Here is a 26,845-nt window from a genome sequence, read left to right on the forward strand (position 1 = left end):
ATAATTATCTCAATTTAAATTTAAATTTCAAATTTTATACATAAATCATCTATTTAAACTTGCTAGTGTATACATTGAATTTTGCAAATATGTAATGCATTCAAACTGTTAGTATGCAAAAGTGTTATCCATTTAGAACCAAATGCAGCCAAGAGGGAGGCGTCTTGGTGGGGTGGCGGTTTTAATTTCAACCACACATTGGTGAAGTTGACTGAAAGGTTTGCTCTACCCCACCCCAATCAAATTAACAACAGTCCAGATTAAGACGCAACTGTAAAAATAATGCAGAACCTATATCTTGACAAAATTAGACTTGATTAGCATGCGAACTCAATCAATAGTTTCTAATAAACTTCTATGTCAGGACTTCGTTTTGTTTTTTGGTCAGAGCCCTTCCCGAACCAAAGTTTTTGCAGTTTTGGTAGAACATTATAATGTAGTAATATGGTGCCTGTAAAACAAGATATTGAAAAATGTGTCAAGACAATTTCAATGCGAAAACTTGCAATCCAAATAAGTTTTTGAGATATAAGAGAGTTCGAACTCATGAAGCGAAGCAAGAGGGGAATTTTGCTTTTTCTACAATTTAATCTACAAATGGAGCAGTTATTATCAAAACAAAAATTGGTACTTCCGTTTCATATATAAAAAGAAAAAAACCCAAGAATAATTGATTAGTCATGCATGGGATACTGGAAATAATTTTGCGCAGCAAGATTAATCAATACAGAGCTTTTGCTCTGTTAATTTTTGCATCATAAAGAATTTGACATATTTTACAATTTTTTCAACACTGACAAAGTACAAAGAAGGGCCAGCGATGCCGTCAGAACTACAATTTTCTTGCCAGAGCAATTTTACTCCAAACACTCAAGCTATCCTCTTCCTCTACTAGTAGATGGTTTAACAGCAAGTGTGTCCAAAAACCATGCGGGCCTTTCTTCTTCCTCTCTCCCCAGAATCCGCACTTCCTCTTCCTCCCTCAGCAGCTTCGCTGATAATCGCAGGCAATCGATAAACCAAACCAACATGTCTAATTTTGGCAAGCAAAAGTTCCATGAGACTTAGTAAATGGAAACTAAAATCGCAAGAAAAGCTATATATATGCCCTCGTAGTATTCAAATTTGCAAACATGAAATTCAACACCAATCCACCTGGAAACATTCATAAACGAATTGCCAAATGAAAAAAGTAATAGTCTAAGCCAGTTTATCTTTTGTTCAAAATTCCTAACCGTTCTATCTTTTATTTACCATCCCATAGCTTTCCCTTTTGACCAAACCCCATAATTCAGATATACCAGAAAGACGCAGACCTGTACGGCAGAAAGAGGAGTGGTAAGTTTTCGATCAATCCACAAGTTGCAGAGTAATGGTAGTTTGGGCATTTGGTGCAAATTTGCTCTAACAGGAAGATTTTAGTTCTGACAACATCGCTAACCATAGACTAACTAGGGATCTAGATGCATAATAATTAATTTAAATTTCGAAATTTGCACATATATCACGAGTCCAGAGTCACTAAGGTATGCATTAAATTTTTACGCATATGATATAGACTCGCAAGCGTTAATGTAGAATAGAGAGTTATCCATTTAGAACCAATTGTAGCCAAGAGAGAGCCATCTTCTGGCCTTGCGTGGGTGGCGGCTTCAGTATCAACTGGTTGGTGATGTTAACTGACGGGTTTGCTCTTGTCGATTCAAATTCGTAATGATGCGACACTAATTTGACAAAATTAGACTGGATTGGCTTTCCTAAATCAATATTCTATTTTCGACCAATCAGGACTCCTTTCTGTTTTCTGGTTAGTTTTTGAGATAAGAGAGTTTGATTTCATGAAAGGTTTGGTTGTGACCTCAACGAAGCAAGATTGGAATTTAGCTTTTTCTTCAATTTGATCAACAAATGGAGCAGTTATTATCAAGACAAAAATTGGAACGGCCACCCCCCTTTATGTGTAAGAAAAAAAAAACCCTAGAAGAGATCATCAATAATTGATTAGTCATGCATGGGATACAGTTGGGTTTCAAAACTAAGTTGTTTACTTCTGTCATTAGAGACCAAATCAATTTACAAGGAATAAAATCCAAGAAACCCACCAAAGCAATTTAAAAGGAATAAAATCCAAGAAACCCACAAGTTGAGTTTAAGGAGTTTTTTGTTATTGAATTAACCAGCTTACAAATGAAACTAATATCACTACTATTACAACTAATTTATCAATGCTAGCTTGGTTATTAAATTATCGAGGAGGCATTGATCTAGTAATTGAGATTGAAACTTCAAATCTAGAGATTCTAAGTTCTGATCCACCTTTTTTCCTCCCTCCCTTATTAAATTCCACTCTTTCTCTGATTCTGAAATGTTAGGATCCAAACGCGGAATAAACAACATTGAGATATCAAATGCACAACAATTTAATAGCAAATAAGCCACAAGCATGAAAGATAAACGACACACAATATTTAACGTGGTTCGATTCCATCATTGAGTCTACGTCCACGGAGAGAAACCTGTTGTTTATTATGAGAGGAAAACCCTATGCAAGAATACAACTTGAACCCAATTCCAACCCTTGTATACCATCTCTCATCTCTCAAGAACCCTCTCTCACACCCCATGTATAAGGTTACATGATGCCCCTTGTGTCTCCTTGTGTGTCCCTGTAGTATGCCAATCTACCTATTTATAAAGAACATTACTGCCAAAAAACCAAATAACAATTGGAAACCAATACTATTTCTTAAACTCATATAGAGTAGAAAATAGCATCTAATTCTAGCTAAATAGGGATTTACTTGACTACTACTTCAAATAACTAAATCTAATTAGGAAACTAGTTACTTCCCACACCAAATAGGAATCTTGACTAAAAAAAATTAAGCCAATTTCCTAACATGAAAACATGCTTTGCCAATATGGTAGTGATTGTTGGCGTCAAAATGATCCAAAATTTTCCTATGAAAAAAAGAAAGCAATCCTAAAGAGTCCGCTTGGATTGTAAGTTTTTGAAACTTTTGTAAAAAGGTATATTGTAGCAATGTGTTGCATGCAAGGTAAAAAAATGCTTAAGAAAATTACATCTGTTAATAACTGTGAATACTTTTAATTGAATGGTAACAGCACGCAGAGTGCCAAAAGTCCAATACTACTTCACGTGGTCATCGAATTTGGAATAGTCAGTGAAGTGAAATGTCAGATACATGAAATCTGAACCTTATTCGGCTAACTAGAGAGATAGAAATATAGAAGACGCAAATAAATTTTTTTTTTGGGTTAATAACACTTAGGCCCTGAACCTATGGGGTGATAACACTTCACAACCTTGTACTTCAAAAATATACATATTACCCCCCTCCCCCCAAAAAATGAATTATATATATTTTTTTGTATTTTTAACTTTGACCAAATATGTGCATATTTTTCTTCCCAAATTACCCCCAATCTTCCTAATTTCTCAGTAGTCAACCTTTATGTTATTGTATTTTCTGTTATGTATTCACCATAATATTCTACTATTGCATGCTATGGTATTATATTACAATATAAATTGAATAAAAAAAACTATCCCAACTGCCGCCTTATCCCCGACCTTTTTCACTACCGTGCTCCTATTGCAACCATTGCTATTTTTTATTTGACATAACTTTCTTAAGATACATATAATATCAATAGCAATCGCAACAATCAATCTTTGAATACTTAGTCAAAATTAATAACTACAATTATCAGTCGTTTTTTCACATTTGATACTATGCAAAATCTAAATCAATATTCATGGATTTTTTTTACAAACAATATGCAACACTCGGTAAACAAAAAGTCAAGCAAATTGACATAAAAAAATCATACTTTTACTACAAACACAAAAAAATTGCCAAGAAAGGATACATTATTTTATCACAACAACGTACCATTTTCTTAATTTTAGATTACAATATATACATATATATTAGTACTATAATACATTATATATAAGGCAAGGCCAGGGTACGGGTGGAGTATGATTTAAACCGATGCTAAATTATACATAAGTCTACACAATAAGTTAATTAAATTACTGTCTAACATCACATCATGCAGTAGCAAAATATTTTGATGAATATATGATTAAAAAATGAAACAAGCTAAAAGTAGACCAATAAGAAATTAGGAAGACTGGGGGTAATTCAAAAAAAAAAATATGCACATGAGTTTGTCAAAATTAAAAGTGCCAATATAATGCACTGGGGGGGGTAAAATGTATATTTTTCAAGTTCAAGGCGGTAAAGTATTACCACCCCATAGGTTCCAGGGGAGTGTTATTAACCCTCTTTCTTTTTAATTCTAATCTTTTAGCAATTGGAAATGCAAGACTTGCAGGGACACTTTTACCAAAGAATCTGAAAGGGCAACCACCCGGCGGAGGGGGCATCAGTCTAGTTACATCTTGAGTGATTTTGATGGCAAGGAACACTTGGCCCATGTTTGAGGGTATAAATAGCAGTAGTTTCTCTACTCAAACCAACAAATTTCTTTCTTAGATTAGTGTGAGAGCTCCAAGTTGTGCCTAGCTCACCAAGATGGCAGCCGCTGGCTTTATTGTGACCCTTGCCATTTGTTTGGCCTTGTCATCTTCATTTTCTCACGCTTTCGATGACAATCCTTTGCAGGATTTCTGCGTTGCTGTGTCTGATACATCTGCAGCTGGTAAGTCCGTTCCCAAACTGCAGATTCTGAACATTTATGTTTGGAATCTTAACGTAGCGTACCTTGCTAGTCTGTATCAAATCATGGTTCATAGTTGGTCGCACCAATTCTGGCCAATTCATTTTCTTAAATTAATTGTTTTCTATACTGATAGTATATATATATGTTGAGTTTGGATGCATAATAACTAATCATAATCTGAATTTGAAACTCAAATTCTACACATCATACATCCAATCTTGCTATATACCACTATGAATGTATGGAAGATTAACTCTCCTTTAATGTCGCCTTTAATGTTATTGAATTTGATGACACATTCATTTCCTATTTTAGCAATAGGATTCTGCAACAAAAAAAGAAGAAAAAAATACAAGCCCCACTAATTTGCAAAATTTTTTTTACAAGGCAAGTTACTTAGTCCATTTACTTCAAATAGTCAACCAATAAAAACACATTGCTTTCAAGGTGGTTAGTCTGCTAATGAATTACTTTAATCAGTTGTAATGCACTGGTGGCTTTTTTGTGCTTTGTAATTAGGCCACTTATCAAGTACATATGTTGTCATTACCAAATACTATCGAGAACACCAGTACTGTTATTATTACTATCATTATTATGAATTGTTGCATAGAAAAAAAAAAAAAACAACTTTCTATTAGAAGTAATCCTGGCGTCGTCACCTTCAAACCTCATAATAGGTTTATAAACAACGCTTTCACAGTATCAACAATCCGTGGCATATAATGGTCAAGTAATGATCTTCATTCACGCTTGGTGGTTTTTTTTTAATTTTATGACAACCAATTAAGCAATTTGCACTGCACAGAAGGGGGTAAAAAGAGAGAGAGAACAAAAAAAACCTGCACCATTTTATGCATACATGATATGTTATACACGCAAATTGTTAACTCTTTGAACAATACAGCAAGCGTCCAACTTGTCATAGTCCATGGATGTTTGCAACCGTTTAATAAAATGTAACATCCAACTTTTTTTTTTGGGTAAGTAAAATGTAACATCCAACTTGTCAAGTTGTCATAACCCATCCATGGGTTTTTTCTTTTAATTTTAATTAGTGTCATTCTCCATCCTGTATTTTGTATTTTATGCTTATTTGATAATTGAACCATAAGCTGCGAAATTAAGATAAATCGAAAGTTACAGAAAAGTGTAAAACTCGCACAATTTTTGTGAGCGTCTACAAAATAGATGGGAGATTCATATTAGAATGTTAGTGATAAAGAGATAGAATAACGATAGCCTTAGATGTATTAGTCACAGGTTGTAGTTTGTGACTTTTCCATTTTTCTTTCACATGGGTGATTCATCCTCATCTTTTGCGCAGTGTTCGTCAATGGAAAGATCTGCAAGAACCCAAAACAGGTAACTAGTGACGATTTCCTCGGAACAGGCTTTAATATTCCTGTAGACACCAACAACTCTCTTGGATCTGGATTTAAGCTGGTTGACGTTAACGTAATACCCGGCCTTAACACTCTCGGTCTCAGTCTCCTTCGTGTAGACTTTGCACCAGGTGGTGTCATACCTCCTCACACGCATCCTCGTGCTACTGAGGCCGTCGTAGTAATCGAGGGTACCATCTATATTGGTTTTGTCACCTCCAATCCAGCTGATAACACGAAAAATAGGTTATATGCTAAGATTTTGAAACCAGGAGACATCTTCGTCCTCCCAATTGGCCTAGTTCATTTTCTAAGAAATGTGGGGAAAACAAAGGCGATGGGGATTGTGGCTTTCAATAGCCAAAACCCTGGTACCATCACAATTGCAAATGCAGTTTTCGGGACAGAGCCGCTTATTTCTCCTGAAGTTCTCACTAAATCATTTCAGCTGGACAAGAAGGTGATCGAGTACCTCCAGTCAAAGTTCTAGTGGCGTGTGAGGACATTCCTTTGTGTTTTGTTCCCCATCCAAATTAGAACAATGTTGGATGTGTCATTTATAAGGTTTTTTTTCAGTTCTACTCTGTGCCCTAAGAGCACAGGATAAGAGCTGTATCTAGTGTTCAAGTTGTTTGTAAAAGTTTAAATTTATAGACAAAAGTTTATGTAATTCAGGGTATTTCAATAAACTAGTTTTTCACAAAAATTTATAGACAATAAGCTTTTTCCTAGACTATTTTGATTTTGGTCCTATATTTGATTTGTGACATGACAAATCATTGTAAGAACATAGTTCCATTTGGATTAGTTATTTTTTGGAGTGTTTTTGAAATATTTTGCTGTAACAGTGTATATGAAAACTTTTAGTGTAGATGTTTTTTTGGTGTTTAGGGACGAGTTTTCGGAATATATTTGGGGTACTTTTTAAAATTAAAAATTTTTTAGAGTACTTTTTAAAAATTAACACCACCATCCATCACGCCTCCCTCCTCTTTTCTCCTCGACTTCCCTCTTCCTCCTCCCTCTCCTTCCCTTCCCTCTTTCTCCTCCCCCCTTCCCTCTTCTCCTTCCATACCCTTTCCCGCCATCCCCACCCTTCTCCTCCCCCCTAATTTGGCCTCGACCAGGTCGCGGCCTTCTTGTCATGATCTGGTTGAGGCTAGATTGGGGAGAGAGGGAACTGTGATGCTCCCACCTCTTCCTAGGGCAAACCCTAAGATATCAGCGGGACGCCTGCCCAACTCTCGTCAGGACTTACGCATTCGTTCACCCTTAATATAGAACTACGAAACATCCAACCACTAAATAAGAAGTACATCGAATATACAAGTCTCAACACTTAAAGTAAAAGTTATCATTACAATTCATCAACCAGAAGTAACAAAATTACACTTTAAGCGTCACCAAAAGTTCATACAAAAATACTAGCTTCCACCAAATCGCTAGTCTAAGTCCTCCAACCCACCTCCAAAGCCTGTTAAGGAAAACAAACTTAATGGGATGAGGAAATGCTCAGTGAGGCCAAGAAAGCAAACAAGCAAGCACGTAACACCAATCAATCAATTAATGTATTTAATAACAACTTTAAACATGACAATTCATTCAAGTGCACAAATAGGAGTTTAAAACACAAGAATGATACAGGAGCTCTCAGGAGCTATCTCCACGTCTCGATCAATTTGCCATCGGGGTTGACCCTCCGTCAACTCAAATAGTAACACGATCGTAGTGCTCCATTTACTTCCTCCATCCACCTAACAGCCACTCGAATCCGGAACCAAACATGTATGAAGTGGCAATACTATTCGAGTATGCCTAGCGAGATCTCAAAAGATCAAACTATAATATTTCCCAAGGTTCATCAAGCTTCTCGATTAAGCCCTTGCTGACTTGAGTTATGAGATTAGCCAATGGGTTGGGGTGCCCCCCAGAAGTATAAGTGGTCGATGAGACATCGCTCTAATCGACTTAGAATTGTTTATGGCTTTGAGTCGGTATGAGAGGCACCTTCCACTCGAACCAGGTGTGGTACATGTTTATGCTCAGAGAATCAATCATAGCACTGAGTTAGTATGAGAGGCACCTCCCACTCCAATAGGGTATGATACATGCTTTCACTCGGTGCTCACGAGTTAAACATATTCATGTACAAGTACAAATCACATATATTCATTTAACAAGTACCATGTAATCAAGAGAGAGAGAGAGAGGACAAGGGTGATAAAGTATACTCTCGCCTTGGCAAGTTCACGTATCATGTATAGTACTTATACGCATATCATTTCAAACATGTAAGCATTTAACATGCACTTGACATTCACCACAAGTCAAGGGCAAAACAAGAGTGAAGCGAGAAGTCAAACGAGCTTTTCGGCATTTTTGTGATCACCTGAGACATGTACAGTCACAATTACCTAAGTGTTCGACCAAGATTAAGAAGAAAAACATTTTCTCGCTACCCACTCTCAAGGTCACAAGTTCGAGTCAAGTTAAAGAAGCTTTTCTAGCTAAAACGTTGGAATAATGCTCAAGAGAGCTCAAAGGTCATTTTTTATTCAAGTCATGGTAAGTAAATTTCAATCCAAAAGAAAGTACCATTTTCACTTTCGACATGAAAAATCAAGAAAAAAGGAGTAGATGGTTTTCATCTCCCAAAAGTTCAAATCTCAAGTCTAAATTTTAGAATTAAAGAGCATTCATATTTTTTCCAAACTAATGGAGTCAAACATATCCAAAACTCCACTTATTTTCATAGTAAAAGTCAAGGCTAAAGTTCCAAGATTCAAGTATAAAACTAGTGCAATTCACCAAGAACTACTCTAGTTAAAACGCTCCCTTTTGTAGTTCAAACTCATGGAAATCGAGGCCATAATAATAGGGGTTGAAGTCCCTAATTCGGGTATGAAGAGAAGTACTATTAACCAAGGGAGTTATATGACCAAGAAAATGCATCAAGAGAGGTTTAACCTTTGGAAACCAAGATTTAAATGAAAGTTTTAAAGTTTCAAAGGAACCATGTATTCAACTATGAAATTACACCTAAAACAGTCCAATAATCGTAAAGGAAGGTGGAAAGTTCTTTAAAAGTGTATTTGCTTGAAAATCAGGAATTCCCAGCTCAAAGTGACACTACTTGAAAAAATCGTATCTCAAGTTTCGTAAGTCCAAAAAATGAAAACTTTATACCATTGAAAACTAGACTTAAAGCACTAAAACTTTCTAGAAGAACTTTTCACAGACTCCAATTCGAAGTCATTCAAATTTTAGATCAAAATCACTGTTCTAAACATGACAGAGCAAAACAGGCTTGCAAATTCAGTGAAGTTTGGAAATTCGGCAAAATTCGTAGAAATGGAATCAGCCCTTGAAATTTATACCACAATTAAAATTCCAAACCTAGTTTCAAATGCCACAAACAGAACTCAATTCGGACCTTTCTATACCAAGATACAACAGTTCTAAGAAAACTGAAGTTTGGAACCTGTTTTACGAAATTCCAGTTTTGACGTACTAGACAGAGTTTCAAAATCTGATCATAACTAGAGCTACACAACGCAAAATTTAGTGTGGTTTATGGCTTTGAAAACTAGATCCAAATACTACAATTCACTAGAAGGAACTGTCATAAAATTCGTTTTGGAAGATAGTCAAAATTGAGCTACAAACTGCAGGTAGAATTGTTTCTCGGATGCAAGTAGAGAGGAATTTCAGTCATCTTTGCCAGTTCACTACAATTCATAGGAAACGAGTTATGGGGTGCATTTTATACCAACGGAAAGCTCTCAGAGTCTAGTTTTGGATACCACAAACGGCACTCAATTTCAACCCCCAGATAGAGAGTTATAACCAAAAACGTGAACACTAGTTGGGGTCATCTGATCAGAAATTTTCCAAAATTCAACCTCATTTTAACCCTACTTAAACACAACCAAAGGGAAAGCTTTTTGGAAGTTAATTCATACACATAACCACCAACATGTATCAAGCATTATTGCACCAAAATAACATCAAAATTTCTAAATTAACAAGAGAGGAACAACCAGAAATTTCGGCCAGCAAGCATCTCTCATTCCTCTTGCTTTCTTTTTCAACTTTGCAACTAGACCTAAACCATATCTCATCAAAGCAAGTAACAAACAAGCAATTAAACACACAAAATCCTCAAGGCCTCTACCTATCAAGCCACCTCAAGTCCACTACCAAATGTCAAGGTTCTTGAGAACCCATCAACAACCCAACAACTATCTTGCTATCACTAACTTACTACTATGAATTGAAGAGGAAAAGTTGAGGGTTTCATGGAGGTTTACCTTGCTGCCCAAAATGAAGAGTAAACACTAGGGATTTGAGCTTCTAAATTTCCAAGTTTCTTCCTTGATCATGTCCTCTTCCAAGCTTGTATGAAAACCCAAGACAAGAAGCAAGTGTGGAGAGTTTTCTTGGAGCAACAATGGAAGAAGCTAGCTGAAATTTTTGGGGAGGATATGAGGAGAGGAAGGGCCGGCCATGGAGAGGAAAGAAAGAGAGTGTTTGTGTGGAAGTTGGGTGACTTGATTGAGCGACAAGAGAAATGACATAAAGGTGGTCTTGGCCCCAAAAGTCAACGATTGATTAGCGAGCCATTAGTGCTCCTAATTGAGATTAACTTAACTTACTCACATCTAATCTCTCAATTAATTTTTCTTTGTCTACTGTTGGTCATTCTTAATTCTCCAAGATTATTGCACTCTCGGACCGAAATTACCTTGAAAATGTGCATTCACTATTTCTCGCTAAACGAGTCGCAGAAAAATTAAATTCACTAACGAAATGTTTTAAAAATATAAATGAAACATTTTTTGCATTCAAATAGATTTGAAATGAATGAAATAAATTATTCGGAGTAAACGGATAAATAAATAATTAAATAAACTGGTAAAATGAAATAAAAGTAAGAAAATAGAATTTCGGATTCTCACAGAAAGGGGCGAGACAGGCAGTAGTGAGGAAGGGGAGAGAAGGAGAAGAGGTGAGAGGGAAGGAGACGAAGAAAAAAGAGAGAAGGACAGGGAGAATGAAGAGGAGACAGGAGGAGGAGGGAAAGAGAAAGAGGGTAGTGGGGATAGGTGGAAGATATTGTAGAATTTTTTTTTTCAAAATTTTTTTCCTACACTTGTGAGTTATTTTTAATATATTATATGAATAAAGTGTTTTTGTTTGTGTATTCTTATAGTATTGTGCTTGAAAATCTAATTTTTGAAGTACAAGCCAATTAAAATTATCCTTTACTACAATCTTAAGTTCTCAACTTGGGTGACACTCATCCATTTTCCATATTAATTCAAACTTCAAGGGACTATTGTGCATATTTTTAAATGATAGGGGAATTCATTAATTTTCGGCCAAATCACATGGGTTTCCATGTATTTCGATCATAGTAATAAAATCAACTAATGTAATTCAGGGGTCAAATCCACAAAAACAAGTTAATTTCCCTTAGTTTAATTATTATAGAAAAGTGATAAAATTTAAGGAATTTATTCTTAACTAATTAAAGAAGAAAATAGATAATCAAATCAAATAAATAAAGGTGAGAAAAAAATTGGCAAAAACTAGGGTTTACCAGTTAATTTTTTAATCCAAATTACAATTAATTACCAGTTAATTTTTTAACAAGTCAAGAACGTATCACATAAAGGTACTTTAGATTATCTTTTGATACATCTAAATTGTATTTAACTAAATCTAACGTTGCTCTTGAGATTATAAGTATGTAATTAAGCCCTTTAAGATCTTAGGTGATTTAGTTAATCGACTCTTGTGATAAGGCTAAATATGTTTATCTATCTAGTACGTGGTTGTATATCCCTTCTTAGTTCAATACAAATCCTAAAAGTATGCCTATGGTGATCATAGTATGTAATTAAAACAAAATAGATAAATAAAGACAAAAGTTGAAATTAAATAGAATAAATAATCAAATCTCTTTCACAAAATCTTAACTCTAGAATGAAATTAGTTCAACATATTCATAACTAAAACCAAAAATTCAAGAAACACTACAATATTGGAGAATAAAGTAAAGAAAACTTCTCAATTTATCCACCTTCAATCCCCATGTTGGTTGCTCTTTGATTTTTCTACCTCTTCTTCTTGATCTCTCAAGAAAAATATACAAAAAGGATGAACAAAATCTTAGCCTAGTATTTTCTAACTCCTAAAAATGATTTAGAATTCCCATATTTATAGTTTCTTAAAGTTATAACCAAAATATAGTAGGATTAGACTTATTGGATCTGAAAAATAACAATTTTGTGCGATCTTTCAATAAAGACCTGCCCAATGACTAGCTCGAAGTCTAGTACCGATTACTAGGTGAAATTGAGATCAAAACAAAATTAGCCAGAAAACCGGCTTCACATCTGGTGCTGGATATATGGATCTGCTTGCGGATCCTTAAGCATCCATCCATGGATCCTATTTGAAACCAAATAACTCTATGAACAAGGCCAAATTAACTTTTGCACAAAACATAAAAGTTGTAGCACTTTGAATTACCTTTCCAATAATGTAACAATTATATCACTTGGAGGTATGGAAGTTGAGATACGTCCAAAATGTTATGAATTGATTTAAAGAGCATCATAGTGAAAATATATTTTAGTAATTGGGACTTTTGGCTATAAAAACATGAGAACTAGACTCTGATATCTCATAAAAAATGTTCATTCTCTTAGCTTTAAAATGAATCAAGAATCTTTCAATCCGATTTTTGTAACTCAAATTATCACCAAAATATTGAAATATGTCATTTCTACCAATCCCTTCCCTCTTCATTTCTTCTTCTTCCTTTGCTTATTCGCGCCATATTTTTTGTCTGTCTTCTCTCCAATTGAACTCTCCATCTATTTCATCAATATAAGAGCAAAATTAAATAGTTTCTATTCATATGAAACCTCAAATAGCATAGTTGTCTATCAACTTATACACATAAACATATCACAATTTATAACCTATTAGGTTGAACTCACAATTACATAATACTAGTTTGTTATAGTAAATTGGACATAAACTATGATAGATAGATGTACTTCAGAATTTTATCATTTAAGTTGCCAAGCTTCTTTTCATAGAATCATAGCGCTGATAAACATTTGGAAAATTGTGGATTGAAATACCTTGCTTAACTCAGGGTTATGTTATACAATCGATTAGGGATAATTTCAGAAATCTCCCCTGAGTTTTCTGACACTTTTACTGACTTTTCCTGATATTTTAAAAATTACACTAACCTCCCTTGTTAGAAATTTTGGCCCATTACTTACATAAGATATAGTGAAAGTACTAATTTGCCCTAAATCATTATGCATTATTACAAATGGATATTTGACAAAAAAAAAGTTAGAGCGCTAAATAAATAAGATTAACTAATTAAACCAAAATAATTATTGTTTCATCTCAAATTAGCAATCATAATTACAATGAAAAAATGGCATCAATTACTATCCTAAGATGGCGCTATTTTTGTGATTGATATCACTTGATAATGATCAGGACAGATAATCTTATATAATCTGCACATATAGATCTTATGAGCAAGAGAAATAGAAGAATTTTCTAATTAACTTATTTTGTTGAATCTTGTGTTGAAACAAAACTATTCATGCGTTTTGTTGTTGATTTGTTGACTAAGACTTGTATGTTTTTACACCAATACTTTTACTTTTACCTCATCAACTACAATAAAAAGATTAATTTTTTTACCCAAACTTAGATGCTTATATTAATAATTTAATAGCATTATAGAGTTGGTTGTGTCTTCTATATGTAATTGCAAATGACCAAAAAAAATGGCCATTACAATTCACATTGGCTATGTGCAAAGACCATTGTTGTTTCAAGTTATAGTTGCTGTCGCGCCCCATTTTTTGCAATGAAAAAAGTATTTACAAAAGATGTGATTTTACTTAAAAATAAGTGAAAAATGAACTAAAATGGGACTTTAAATAATGCGACAATTTGGGTCCAAAATTTAGTCTAAAAGGGCTTTTAATAAAAAATAGGAGTCCCTATTTGATATTGAGTTTTGGTGTACCAAGTCACCCAAAAGTGTTTCTTTGACAAAAATAAAATAAAATAAAACCCTTTTCAACAACTCCAGGTTTTTGAAAAACAAGAGAAAATGAGTTCGGGAGTCGCGGTTGAAAAAAGGAAAAGCAAAGGTTCGATTAATTTAAACCTAAGGCACCCTTTCAACCTAGTCTAAGTTAGTTGCAAGGTTTAGTCAAAAAATTTTCTTAATCTAACTTTTAAATTTATCACGTCTGGATGTTTCTTATATAGATGCAAATTTAAATTTATAAAAACATCGAGAGGGACAAAATGTCCATTCAAGGACTTAATTAATACCAATCGCATTAATTGCGAAGACCAAAATAATTCCTTGAAAGGGTCACGAGTATATAAATGATGAAATTAAAAGAAAAGAAAGTTAAATTATATATATATATATATATATATATATATATATATATATATATATATATATATATATATATATATAGGTATAAGTGGCCAAAGAATAGGGAAAACAAAAACTCGTGACATAATATAATAAAAAATATCATGCAAATGAGAAAAGATCCTAAAATAAAAATATGCATGAAAATGTAATAAATGTCACACAAAAATGCATTTAACGTATGAACAATCTAAAGATCTAGTATTGAACTAGCCCATTTCTAAAAATTCTTACTAGCGTTGGACTAATAAGTAAGTGGAGGGCGAAGCCACAACTAGCGTTGTACTAGTGTGGTAACGTCATACATTCTTAATATATAGTAAAACAAATAAGTCATAAATTAAAACAAATAAACATGTATACGTAACACATAAACATAATATTTTGATGCAAAAATCCTAAGAAAAGCGGATAAAACACAAAACACATAAGCCATATAAACACGCAAAAAACCTATCTATTACAGTGGGAAATCTAATTACAATCTAAAATGGAAAAATTAAAAAAATCCTATCTACCCTATCTATTACAATAGGGGACCTAATTACAATCTAAAATGAAAAAATATAATAAAACAAATTTAGTTATCCTATCTATTGCATTTTTGAGGTATTCAAATGCCTCTCAAATTATTATAAAAATTAACTAACTAAATATAAGAAAATTTGAATGAACATTTAAATCAAATAAATAAGCATATAAAAATATATAAAAACATAGGAGCACATAGGAGCACATAAAAATACGTAATTGACATTGAAATAATAATAATAGGGGTACCTCCCTTTTGAAGTGGTGACTAAATGGAGTCAAATTACCCTATTTATACTCAAAATGAACAAAAAAATCATTGCACCAATTTAATTGAAAAACAATAATAATGATAAAAATACTAAATTCACCTTAACATGTCAAATGTAAAGAAATTTAAGAACATCTAAAAATTACAAGTTAAATATATTCAAAACTAATATAATTAGCTATTAAAGAAAAGAAACAATCATAATAAGAGAGTCAAAATTCACCAGGGACTGAATTGCAAAAAAACTTTTGGGGGTCAAAAATATATTTTTTGAAAGTTTAGGGGTCAAAATTAAATAAAAGATAAAGTTTAGGAACCAAAATGTAATTATTTTAAGGATCTAAGTGAAAGAAATTTAAAATTTTTCGAGCCACAGTAAAACTACTCCAAAGATCAGGGACTAAAGTAAAAATTTTGGTTTCTAATTTGGGCAAGAAAAAGACCATTGGGCCTTTTTTTTATTTTTCTTGGGCCAAAAATTCCTAAGCCCAACCAAAACCCAAAAGAAATAACCATTCCCAAAATCCAACCAAAAAATAACCACAAGCCCACCAGAAAAAAAAAAATTAGCCTAATCCATTTTCTTTTCTCTTCTTTTTCTTTTCTTTCCTTTCTTTCCTTTTTTTTCTTTCTTCTTCTTCCCCTTCTTCTCTCCCGAGAAGCTGAAGCTTCCTTCTTGCTGGCGGCGGTCCGATGCCGACAAATTTTTCAGTCACCAAATTTCATCAAAATATACTTCCCTCACTCGATTTTTCACATAAATTCTATTTTTGGGGTTAGTTTTTACAAAAAAAAAAAAGAACCAAAAATGGCGAAATGGCCAGAAAACAGCCCAGTTTTTATTTTTTTTAAACCACTATATTCACTACTAAAATCATAAAATTTATACTACAACACTCCTTATTAATCCTAAGGATGGTCACCTTGGGTCATCCTACCGGAAGTGATGTCACATATCCGTGATTCTTCCCTTCACCTCGGCAAAATCTCATCAGTGCAGCTTTGGTGACCTCAGTCTCTCTATTCTAAGTAGACACTTCATTCCAGCCGCTCGTGGATGATGTCAACCCACTCGACACATTATTAAGAGCCACTACTTTAACTGTGACTATAGGGACTCTTTATTGGGAACGCCCAAAGCCGCCTAGCATAAAACCTGAGACCCTGCCACATGTCAGGGACAGAGCCCTCAGGTGCAGAACAGCGCCGTAATGCGCAGGTTGTGGGATCCATGAGTTTAAATCCGCTGTCCTTCCCTTCAGTCCTATCCTATAAATACCGCTTTGCTCTCTCCAACCAAGTAAGACTACTGTTACATTCGTGCATGTTATTACTCTTTATTTTCTCTCATTAAACTGACTTGATCATCGGAGTGATTTCAAGGGACAAAGCCTCGCCTCTCACTTCGGACTAGCAAACCCTTTTACTAATTTCACTTCTTATAAGAGGGAGATGAATTAGGTGCCGTCTGTGGGAATCGACAACTCTCAAGATGAGGCCTACGCTCTCTAGGAGTAGGAAGGTTCCCTCTACCGAGGTTGACCCGAGCTCAACTGCTCAGCAATATCATATTTCTGAGAAGCAGGGGTCCTCGGGAGCATAGCCCGCAAACGAAGACGCCATCTCCTGGATGGCCGAGTTTGTACCAAAAAACCCTAACATCTTTGAGAAACTATAGAGGTACCTCTAAATGCAGGGAAAGGAAAAAATTGAATCCTTCAAGAGGAGGTCGGCGAAATCACTCGAGATGCCTTCTAAGAAGGACTCCGATGACGGACTCCCCGTCCGGAGCACCTCAAAACGTGCTTCATCCAAAACCACCTCTAAGATTGCCTCCATCTCCAAAGCATTTTTCAAGAGTTTGCTGGGAAGATGAATCGAAGAGACGTCTCACCACCTCGAGAGCCCAGCGACCGACTACATGATGACGCTGCCCTTCACGATGACATAAACGCAGAGAGAGTATCCCCCAACTTCAAGCTTCCAGCGCGGCCACCCTACGATGGGTGGGGCAACCTTGAGGACAATATTCAAGCCTTCGTCTCAGCCTTCCGGCTATACTGTATGCTCGACTCCGTGATCTGCAAAACCTTTCCTGTCTTCCTGCAGGGAACTGCCCGAAAATAGTTTTGGGGCTTAGACCTAGGAGCATATCTTCTCTTGGCGAATTAGTGGACAAGTTCATCCACCAGTTTGTATCATCTCGGCCAGTGACGAATACCTCGGCCTACCTCCTGAACATCCAGCAGACTCAAGGGGAATTTCTACGCTTGTACGTGCAAAGGTTCCAGAACGAAAACGTGCAGATACCCGATCAGAATGAACAGGTGACCATTGCCGCCTTCACCAACGGATTGATAGTAGGTGCATTCAGCACTGAGATACACAGGAAGTACTTCCAAACATTTCGGGAGTTCTGGCACAGAGTAGATAAGGGCATCCAAAGTTAGGACGTCAATCGTATGAAAAGGGAAACCCAAGCAGCCCGCTGGGGGCCTGATTCCCGAAAGAGAAGGGAATCTGGCCAAGGTGAGGTAGGCACCGCTACTAGCCTCCAGAGTCTAACTAAGGATTGGAGAAGTGTTTTCGAGAGGATCTCGAAGAGAAGACCATCTGCCTCTGACGCCGAGTTGACTCCCCTCAATACTAGCCGATCTCATATTCTTACATAATGGAGCAAAATCACCTCGATCGAGCCCCCTCAAAGATGGTCGGAAGGAGGAAAAAATGAACTCTAACCTCTACTGTACCTATCATCGAGGATATTGGGCACGAAATCGAGGACTACAGTAATTTGAAGAAAGAAATTGAAAATTTAATAAAGCAATGATACTTGAGATAGTTTATCAGCAAAGATGGGAGCTTTAACCGGAGTGACTCCCACCGTGACAACCGCGGAGAACAACATCGAGAAGACAGGCGGGAACCAAAAAACCACAGCTGTGGTCCCAGGAACCATAGGGAATCTGGGAGACCTCCCAGAGACGGATCCCCAGATTACGGCCCGAACATAGTTCGGATAATCAACACGATCGAGTGGTCCGACGGGAGGGGATCGTCAGAACTCTCAGAAGAGGACATATCTCAAGTTAGCCTGGATCCCGGAGAGTCCAATCCTAGGCTGTCCGAGGTGATCACTTATGGGCCCAACGATCCCGTTCCCGCCGCCTCCAGTAACCACGAGACTCTCGTAATTGAAGTCCTCACTAATAATTACATTGTAAAGAAAGTATATGTGGACCCTGGAAGCTCGGTAGACGTCCTATACTACCGAACTTTTGAGAGCCTAAAACTGACAAGAGAATAGTTCATCCCCGTTAGGACTCCACTTGTCGAATTCGAGGGACACGTGGTCCATCCAGAAGGGATGGTCTCCCTGATGGTGACTGTTGGCCATTATCCACGTTGCCGAACAATCCCCGTCAACTTTTGCGGTTGTTAGAGCGGATTCCCCATACAATATGTTGATAGGTCGGCCCACGTTCAATGCACTGAAAGCCATGTACTCCACCTAACATCTGAGTTTCAAATTTTCAATACCGGTTGGGATGGCCGAGGTGAGTAGCGATGTAAACGCGGTCAGAAAATGATACCTCGCCACCATACAAGCTGCAGTCACCCCCCGAACCGAGTCAAAGGCTGAAGGGAAGAGGCCTAATGTCGTCTCCACAGATTGCATCGATCCTCAAGAAATAAGAAAGGCTAGCAGGCTTGAGACCGGAAATGAGGTGGAAGATGTGACCTCGGATGAGGTGAGACCCGACCAAGTGGTACAGATGGGGACGAGTCTCCTCTCGCCTCTAAAAAAAAAGATTAATCTGATTAAAGAGTACCGGAATGTTTTCGCCTAAACTGCAGACGAAGTTGTGAGAGTGTCTCCCGAACTCATGATATACCGACTTAACGTCGACTCGTGTGCACGTTCGGTAAAGCAGAAACGAAGGCACTTCGGCCGTGAGCGCAGCAAAGTCATTTTCGGAAAGGTTAACAAGCTCCTGCCCGTTAAGATGATCTGAAAAATCCAATACCCAATCCGGCTGTCCAACTCCGTCATGATAAAAAAGAACACCGATGAGTGGAGAATGTGCGTGGATTTCACTGATCTTAACAAGGTCTGCTTAAAAAATTGTTACCTATTGCCAAGAATAGATGCCCTCGTTGACATGGTTATGAGGCATGAGATCCTCCGTTTCCTAAACGCTTTCAGAAGATACCACCAGATAGGACTGAGTGAGGAAGATCAGGAGAAGATGGCGTTCTACTCTGACTAAGGTGTCTATTGTTACACAACAATGACCTTTGGACTAATGAACATTGGGACAACCTACCAAAAGCTAGTCAACTGCATCTTTAAAGATCAGATTGACCGCAATGTAGAGCCTTATATGGATGACACCCTTTTGAAAAGCCAAGCAACTTCGGCCTTCCTATCCGATATGAGGGAAATTTTCAGCATTCTCCGATGTGCCAGGATGATGCTAAATTCGAAAAAATACGTTTTCGTTGTCACTTCGAAAAAATTCTTGGGATATCTCATTTTCCGTCGAGAAATCGAGACTAATCTCGATAAAGTGAAAACCATTCAGAACATGTCTCCACCTAGAATTTTCAAGAAGTTTAGAGATTTAATGGCCGCCTAACCGCTCCGAACCGTTTTCTGTCTCAATCTGCTAAGAAGGCTTTACCCTTCTTCAATGTGTTGAAGAAAGCCGACAAATTCTCTTGGACCAAGGAGTGCCAACAACCCTTCAAACAGATAAAGAATACTTGCATCACCTCTCCACCCTCGCTTCACCACAACCCGAAGAAAGGTTGTACCTTTATCTATTCCCGACAGACGAGGTGGTCAGTGCAGTGTTTATCTGAGACGAGGGTACTCGAGTGCCCGTTTATTACGTCAACTGAGTTCTACGCGGACCGGAGACTCGTTATACCGAAGTGGAGAAACTCGTGTTTCGGTTGGTTCATGCAACTCGACGGTTAAAGCCCTAATTCCTGGCACATCCTATATCCGTTAGGATAGATCAACCGATTCGGCAGATACTGGTACGTCTCGAGGCTTCCGGACACCTTACTAAGTAGGCTATCGAACTGGGGGAGTACGATCTGTCGTATGAACCCCGTACAATAATAAAATCTCAAGCACTAGCAGATTTTTTGGTCAAGGTCACGTTCTCGATGAGCCAAAACGCCACTTCAGATTTGCCCGAGTCACAGCCATGGACATTGTATGTGGAAGGTCTTCTAACAGTGATGGCAGTGGAGCCGGACTGCTTCTTGAAGATCCACATGAAGAGATGTCTTCATACACCCTCTGGTTTTATTTTCCTGCGATCAACAATGAAATCGAGTACGAGACTTTAATCTCGGGACTACGGCTAACTCGCAAACTCGGTGCTCAGTGAATTCAGGTCTATAGTGACTCCCAACTTGTAGTATGCCAAGTGCTTGGTGAATATGAAACCAAGGAGGAAAATCATGCAACGGTATCTTTCTAAAGTTCAACAACTCACTGCATACTTCGAATCTTTCGAAATTCAAAAAATACCTTCATCACAGAATAGGCGAGCTGACGCCCTACCCAGCTAGCCTCCACTTCGTTTTCGACACTCAACAAGACAGTTCTCGTGGAGGTGCTGGCCGAACCGGAATGCTTGGCGGAAATAGCCTATCTTTTGCAATCGGGGGACACGTGGATGAGCTCTCTCATCCTATTTTTGAACTAAGGAACCCTTCCCAAAGATCAAGCCGAAACGAGAAGAATCCAGCACAAATCTGCTCGGTACACACTTCGGGAAGGCGAGTTGTATAAACGGTCCTTCCTCGATCTGTGGCTGCGGTGCATCTCAATCGAGGAAGGACACCGCATCCTCTAGGAAATACACGATGGCCTGTGCGGAGCCCACCTTGGCTATCGGATGCTGGTTAAAAAGGTCTTACTTCTTGGATATTTCTGACCTACCATCCGACAAGATGCTCAGGACTTTGTCCTCGGCTGTCCTTCATGCCAATACCATAACCCCGAGCACTATCAGCCTACCAATCTCATGGTCCCCATTAGTTCACATTGGCCCTTCGAGCAGTGGGGGACAGACCTTATTGGCCCTTTTCTTAAAGTTATTGGTGGCTACGCTTTCCTCGTGGTAGCTGTGGACTACTTTATCAAATAGGTCGAAATCGAGCCTCTAAGGAGTATAGCTGGCCTAGTTGTCCAGAAGTTCTTCTGAAAGTGTATAATTTGCCGCTTCGAAATATCTCGAGTTATCATCTCGGACAATAGGAAATAGTTCGTTGACAATCCGTTTAAAGGTTGGTGCGAGGAGCTCGGAATTAAGCAGCATTTCACTTCAGTAGGTCATACTTAGGCCAATGGACAGGTAGAGAATTTTAACCGGACGCTCCTGCATGGTTTCAGGACCCAATTACACCAAGTTAGACACTCGTGGATAGACAAACTCTCCAACGTCCTATGATCTTACCGAACCACGCCAAGGTCAGGCACGCAGAAAATCCCGTTCTCATTAGCCTATGGTTTTGAGGCGGTTGTTCCAATCGAGATCCTCGCTCCCAGTCCTCGAGTAGCAGCATATGCTGCCGAAGTAAACGAGAAAGAGAGGTAACTGGGCCTCGACCTCGTTGAAGAGAAAAAAGACACGGCCTTAGCTCGGATAGATTCATACAAGAACACCCTAATCAGTTACTACAACGCCCATGTTAAATACTACCGATTCTAGCCAGGAGACCTAGTTCTCAGGAAAAACTCGGTTAGCCGAGCCGAACCCCTAGAAAAATTAGCCCCAAAATGGGAGGATCTCTACCGAGTTGTGGAATCTAGCCTAAGTGGGTATTGTAAATTAACCTACCGAGATGGTTCTCTTGTGATGAGGACTAAGATTGTATTATCCTTGAGAATATTAATGGTTTGTTAGCTATTCAGTCATTTGGTTATTTTTTAATATCTTAGTATTATTCGGTTGCTATTAAAAAAATAAGGGGGACAAGTAGGGAGATGAAATGAAATAAAGAGCCGATATGAGAAAAAAAAGAACTTTCATTCATTCGATTGAATATTACAAACAAGAGATTACAAAAATGGAGGTCAGAAATGCTTCTAAGCATGTCTCGCTTTGACATTCCCATTGCCCCCCTTGGATCCTCCGGTCCTTTCAAGACCTATCTCCTCTCCGCCGACCTCACCTTCCTCGGCGTCTTCTTCCCCTTCCACGTCATTTTCGATTTCGGACAACCACTGGTTGAACTCTTCCCGAATCTCGGATAGGCTCTTTCCGGTTTGGATGCCCTTGGCAACTCGATCACAGAGCTCATTGGCATATTCATTATAGTTGTCCTTATTCTTGAAGGACTCCAAGTCTTCAAGAGTTAGGAGCAAGGCCACCTCGTTTATAGTTGACGTGAAACTAAATATGAAGCTCGGCAGAATCAGCTCACTGAGATCTTTGGTGAAAGTCTCAGACTTCCTGAAGTCCTATACAGCTGAAGAGCCGATTCTCTCGAGTGTCTGTTGGTGTGACTTCCTCTCTTCCTCGGATCTCGTCTGCTCCTCTTCTAAGGCCGACCTGAGGTAGTTGATAATAGCTTGACTCTTCTCCTTCTCGGCCACCACACGGTTACGTTCTTTTTGGAGATGGGTCTTCTCGGATTCGGTCATGGCAAGTTGTTTCTCCAATTTGGAGATTTTATCTTGCAACTTGCCGAACCCTTTCTAAATGAGCAAGTCTAAGCATTGTTGTGCCATCTCGGCCATAAAAGTCGCAGAAGAACCCGATGACACCATCAGGCTCTAGACCAGCTCGGAAGGAGTTAATTTCCTTGTAAACTCTACATCCATTGGCAATGTGGAGCACATCATCAGCTTGTGAGCTGCGCACGGGTTGGTACAATGATCATTGACCGAGAGCTCCTAGTCCGAGCATCAGTGACCTCTGGGGTGCCTCTTGTCATCTCGGACAAATCGAGGTGCTATGTGAAAACGATTCCACAGAGATGACCCGGTGACCGATGCAACCGAGAACTAGAGCTGCTTATCTCGGCCGTAGGGAAGTGATGCGATAGTGACACCCTGGGTAGCCACCCCTTTTGGTACAGACGAGGTGGACTCCGTGGCGGCCACAGCCAAGGTGCTCTTGGCCACCGAAGTCTTGACAATGGGGCCTTGATTAGTTTTCTTCTTCAGGGACGCAAATGTTCACCCTGAAACCTTCCTGTTTGGCCTCTTAGCCACAGCTGCTGACCCAGATGCTATGATGTCGGATACTCTTACCATTGCACAGGAAACACACATTATTATTTAGAATAACCGAAGCAAAAATTAAGACTATGAAAGAAAATTTACAAAGCTTTATAAGTCTAGTAGAAAAGAATGAGATCTTCTCGGGATCAACGATAACTCGGCTGATCCCCCCATCGACCAATACCACCTCGAGATAATTCCAACTCTTGATTCGGAGGCCCAACTCCATTATCTTCTGGAACCTCTCTTCGTCCAGATCCCCTGGGAAGGGGTCATTTTTAGGATTGATAGACCTCTACCAGAAGCCCCATGGGAAGTCCCCGATTGGGATGAAAATAAAGTTGTGCTTCCAATTTTTTATCGAGGTGGGAGCATCAAGCACGAGCTTTGGGATGGTGTTGTTTCGGTAGCAGATGTAGAACCACCCTTGTCACTTCCGTGGCTCTTGAGAGTGTAGCATTGGCAAAAGAGGTTAACCATAGGGGTCACCTCTTGTTCTCGACAGAGCATTTTGAATCCCACCAGGATTCGGACGACATTCGGGATGAATTGAGTGATCCGAACTCCAAAGTATCGGAGTACATCTCGAAAAAACCTCGTGGTGGGGATCCTGAACCCAACCTCTAGTTGCTCCACGTAGATGGTCACGGTGCCCATTGGGGGCCTCTCGGCTGAGTGATTTGATCCGAGTGTCCCGATGCTATACCCCTCCTTGAATGGGTACTTCTGTACTATCCTATTAGTTTCGGCCAAACCAATCCGACTTCTGGACGATGGAAGCTGGCCGAAATCTATGGTGGAAAGATCTCTAAGGGCGACTGGCTCTAACACTCCCTCATCATGGGGGATTTTGGTTCCGAGGTCGTCATTGTATAGGATCTCGGAGTCCTCCTGACTCGTCTCGGGAGACTCTTCTGCTTGAGAGGTCTCGGCAGTTTACTCCTTAGGGCTGGACGAAATCTCCTCTTTCAGTGGATCGGGACCCTCTTCAACTTGGTAGATCGGTTTCACGGTCTCTTTATGTGTGCTAGCCATTCTAGCCATAAGTATATAAGGACGAAAAGAAGAAACTTACTATTTGCTAAAGTGGGTGGATGTTGGATGAGAAAAGAGATCTCAGCTACCTAACAGGGTTGATGTCGGCTAAGAAAAAAGATCTTGAATACCTACTCTGATATTTGCTATAGTTTTGTTATCAGAAAGGGAATGGTAAAAAGTAAAACGGTGAAAAGGACCCCTATTTATAGGGTAGAGGGGAATGCAAAGAGGCGGCAACATTAAATTTCAAAATGACGTGCCCCCTCTCCTCATTAATGACTCTGCCCATTCACTGACACATTACCTGCATGTATCCTCCTACTACCTCGCGTCGTTTCAGTCACCCGTGACCGTCTTGTCACCCCACGTCCTTTCAGTTGATTTGTCTATGTGTCAGGCTACGTAATTGTCCAGCACGATTTGCGATGACTCGCCATAATTACCTCCAGATCTGAACGGTCCCGACACATAGAAGCCTCGAAACCTGATGAGGCTCTATGCTTCCGAGGCTTAGGGGACTTATTGAGGACGGTCACTTTGAGTCGTCTACCCGAAGTGATGTCACATATTCGTGATTCTTCCCTTCACCTCGGCAAAATCTCATCACGACAGCTTTGGTGACCTCGGTCTCTCTAATATAAGTAGACACTTCATCCGAGCCGCTCGCGGATGATGTCAACCTACCTGACACATTATTAAGAGCCACTATTTTAACGGTGGCTACAGGGACTCTTTATTGGGAACGCCCAGGAACGCCTAGCATAAAGCCTGAGACCCTGCCGCGTGTCAGGGACAAAGCCCTCAGGTGCAGAATAGCGTCGTAATGCGCAGGTTGTGAGACCCATGAATTTAAACCCACTGTCCTTCCCTCCAGCCCTATCCTATGAATGCCGCTTTGCTCTCTCCAACCAAGTAAGACTACTGTTACATTCGTGCCTGTTATTACTCTTTATTTTCTCTCATTAAACTGATTTGATCGTCGGAGTGATTTCAGGGGACAAAGTCCCGCCTCCTACTTCAGACTAGCAAACCCTTTTACTAATTTCACTTCTTATAAGAAGGAGCTGAATTAGGTCAGCTTGGCTACCTAACCGGAAATTACCTCTTCAAATCCTACAATGTAACTATGAGCTGAAATCAATGAAAAGCAACAACAATGTTGCAAAATTAAAGCAAAAACAGTCCAAAAATAAAAAAAAAACTTCAATGCTTTTAAGGCTTAAAAACTCCAAAAATTTTGGATAATCAAACATTTTCAGACCTATACTAGCTAATGGTCATCTATTTTAGCAAAACATGCACACCAAACTCACTCCTTTAATTCGTTTTTCATTTAGACATTTTTTCGAACATTTGGCATGTATACACAAGAATTATTTTCCTTCCCTTAATCTTGCTTGTGACTTATCCAAAAGTTTTAACAACACAACAGCAATAATAAAAACCAACAAAAGCAAGAGAAATTAAACAACCAGAATGTATCTAATATGCTTTAAAAAAAATTGGAAAATACCTCAATGAAAGTAGAGTTTCTTGGTTAAAACTTTGAATGAATTCCTAAGCCTCAACCGTTTGTTTGCTTGTTGTCTTCATTTCTTTCCTTCACCTTTCTTTGCTCCGAGGACAGGTGCATCTGAGAGCCAAGAGAAGAAAAAAATGGAGTGATGTGCGTGTTTTTGTAGTGAAAGTGCTGTGAGTAAGCCAAGGGGTGTGTTGGAAGATTTTGTTTTCCTTGTTTTCAGGAAAGAGGAGACCGAGAGAGGGAATTGAGGGAGTGTTTTGTGTGTGGAGTTGTATTGGAAATTTTTTGGAGAAAGGAGGGCCGAGAGTTGTTGGGAGGGAAGTAGAGAGTACTTTTTTTTCTTGGGTAAAATACACTAAAGTCCCTTGTGGTTTGGGTTATTGTCATAAAACCTTCTCATTGTTTAAAAACACACATCGAACCTCCTTACACTATGGACTAATCTGGAATTTGGATGAAAAAATCCAAATTAACGGAGAATGAGTCACACTCGCCTAATATGTGAGTAAAAATGGTCATGTTGATTTTCCTGCATAAAAACTGATTTTTTCTTCCAATTATACTCTCCTTCTTTTCTTTCTTTTTTTTCACTTTCTTTTGCTTTCCTTCTCCCAAAATAAGAAGGTTGCTTTTT

General features: G+C 38.4%; 1 protein-coding gene and 1 long non-coding RNA gene across 2 annotated transcripts; one reads left to right on the forward strand and one right to left on the reverse strand.

Moving 5' to 3' along the window:
- Positions 1–717: 717 nt before the first annotated feature.
- On the reverse strand, positions 718–1,497 carry LOC113713380 (uncharacterized). The gene is made up of 2 exons (XR_003453527.2): positions 1,317–1,497; positions 718–1,033 (listed from the first exon to the last, which is right to left on the reverse strand). It is a non-coding gene; the product is annotated as an uncharacterized lncRNA (long non-coding RNA).
- Positions 1,498–4,353: 2,856 nt separating this feature from the next.
- On the forward strand, positions 4,354–6,768 carry LOC113714314 (germin-like protein subfamily 1 member 7). The gene is made up of 2 exons (XM_027238100.2): positions 4,354–4,692; positions 6,041–6,768. Exons 1-2 carry the CDS (start codon positions 4,566–4,568, stop codon positions 6,586–6,588), a joined length of 675 nt encoding a protein of 224 aa, XP_027093901.1. The 5' UTR covers positions 4,354–4,565; the 3' UTR covers positions 6,589–6,768.
- Positions 6,769–26,845: the final 20,077 nt, after the last annotated feature.

This window comes from Coffea arabica, chromosome 10c (assembly GCF_036785885.1).
Source record: "Coffea arabica cultivar ET-39 chromosome 10c, Coffea Arabica ET-39 HiFi, whole genome shotgun sequence".
Lineage (NCBI taxonomy): Eukaryota > Viridiplantae > Streptophyta > Magnoliopsida > Gentianales > Rubiaceae > Coffea > Coffea arabica.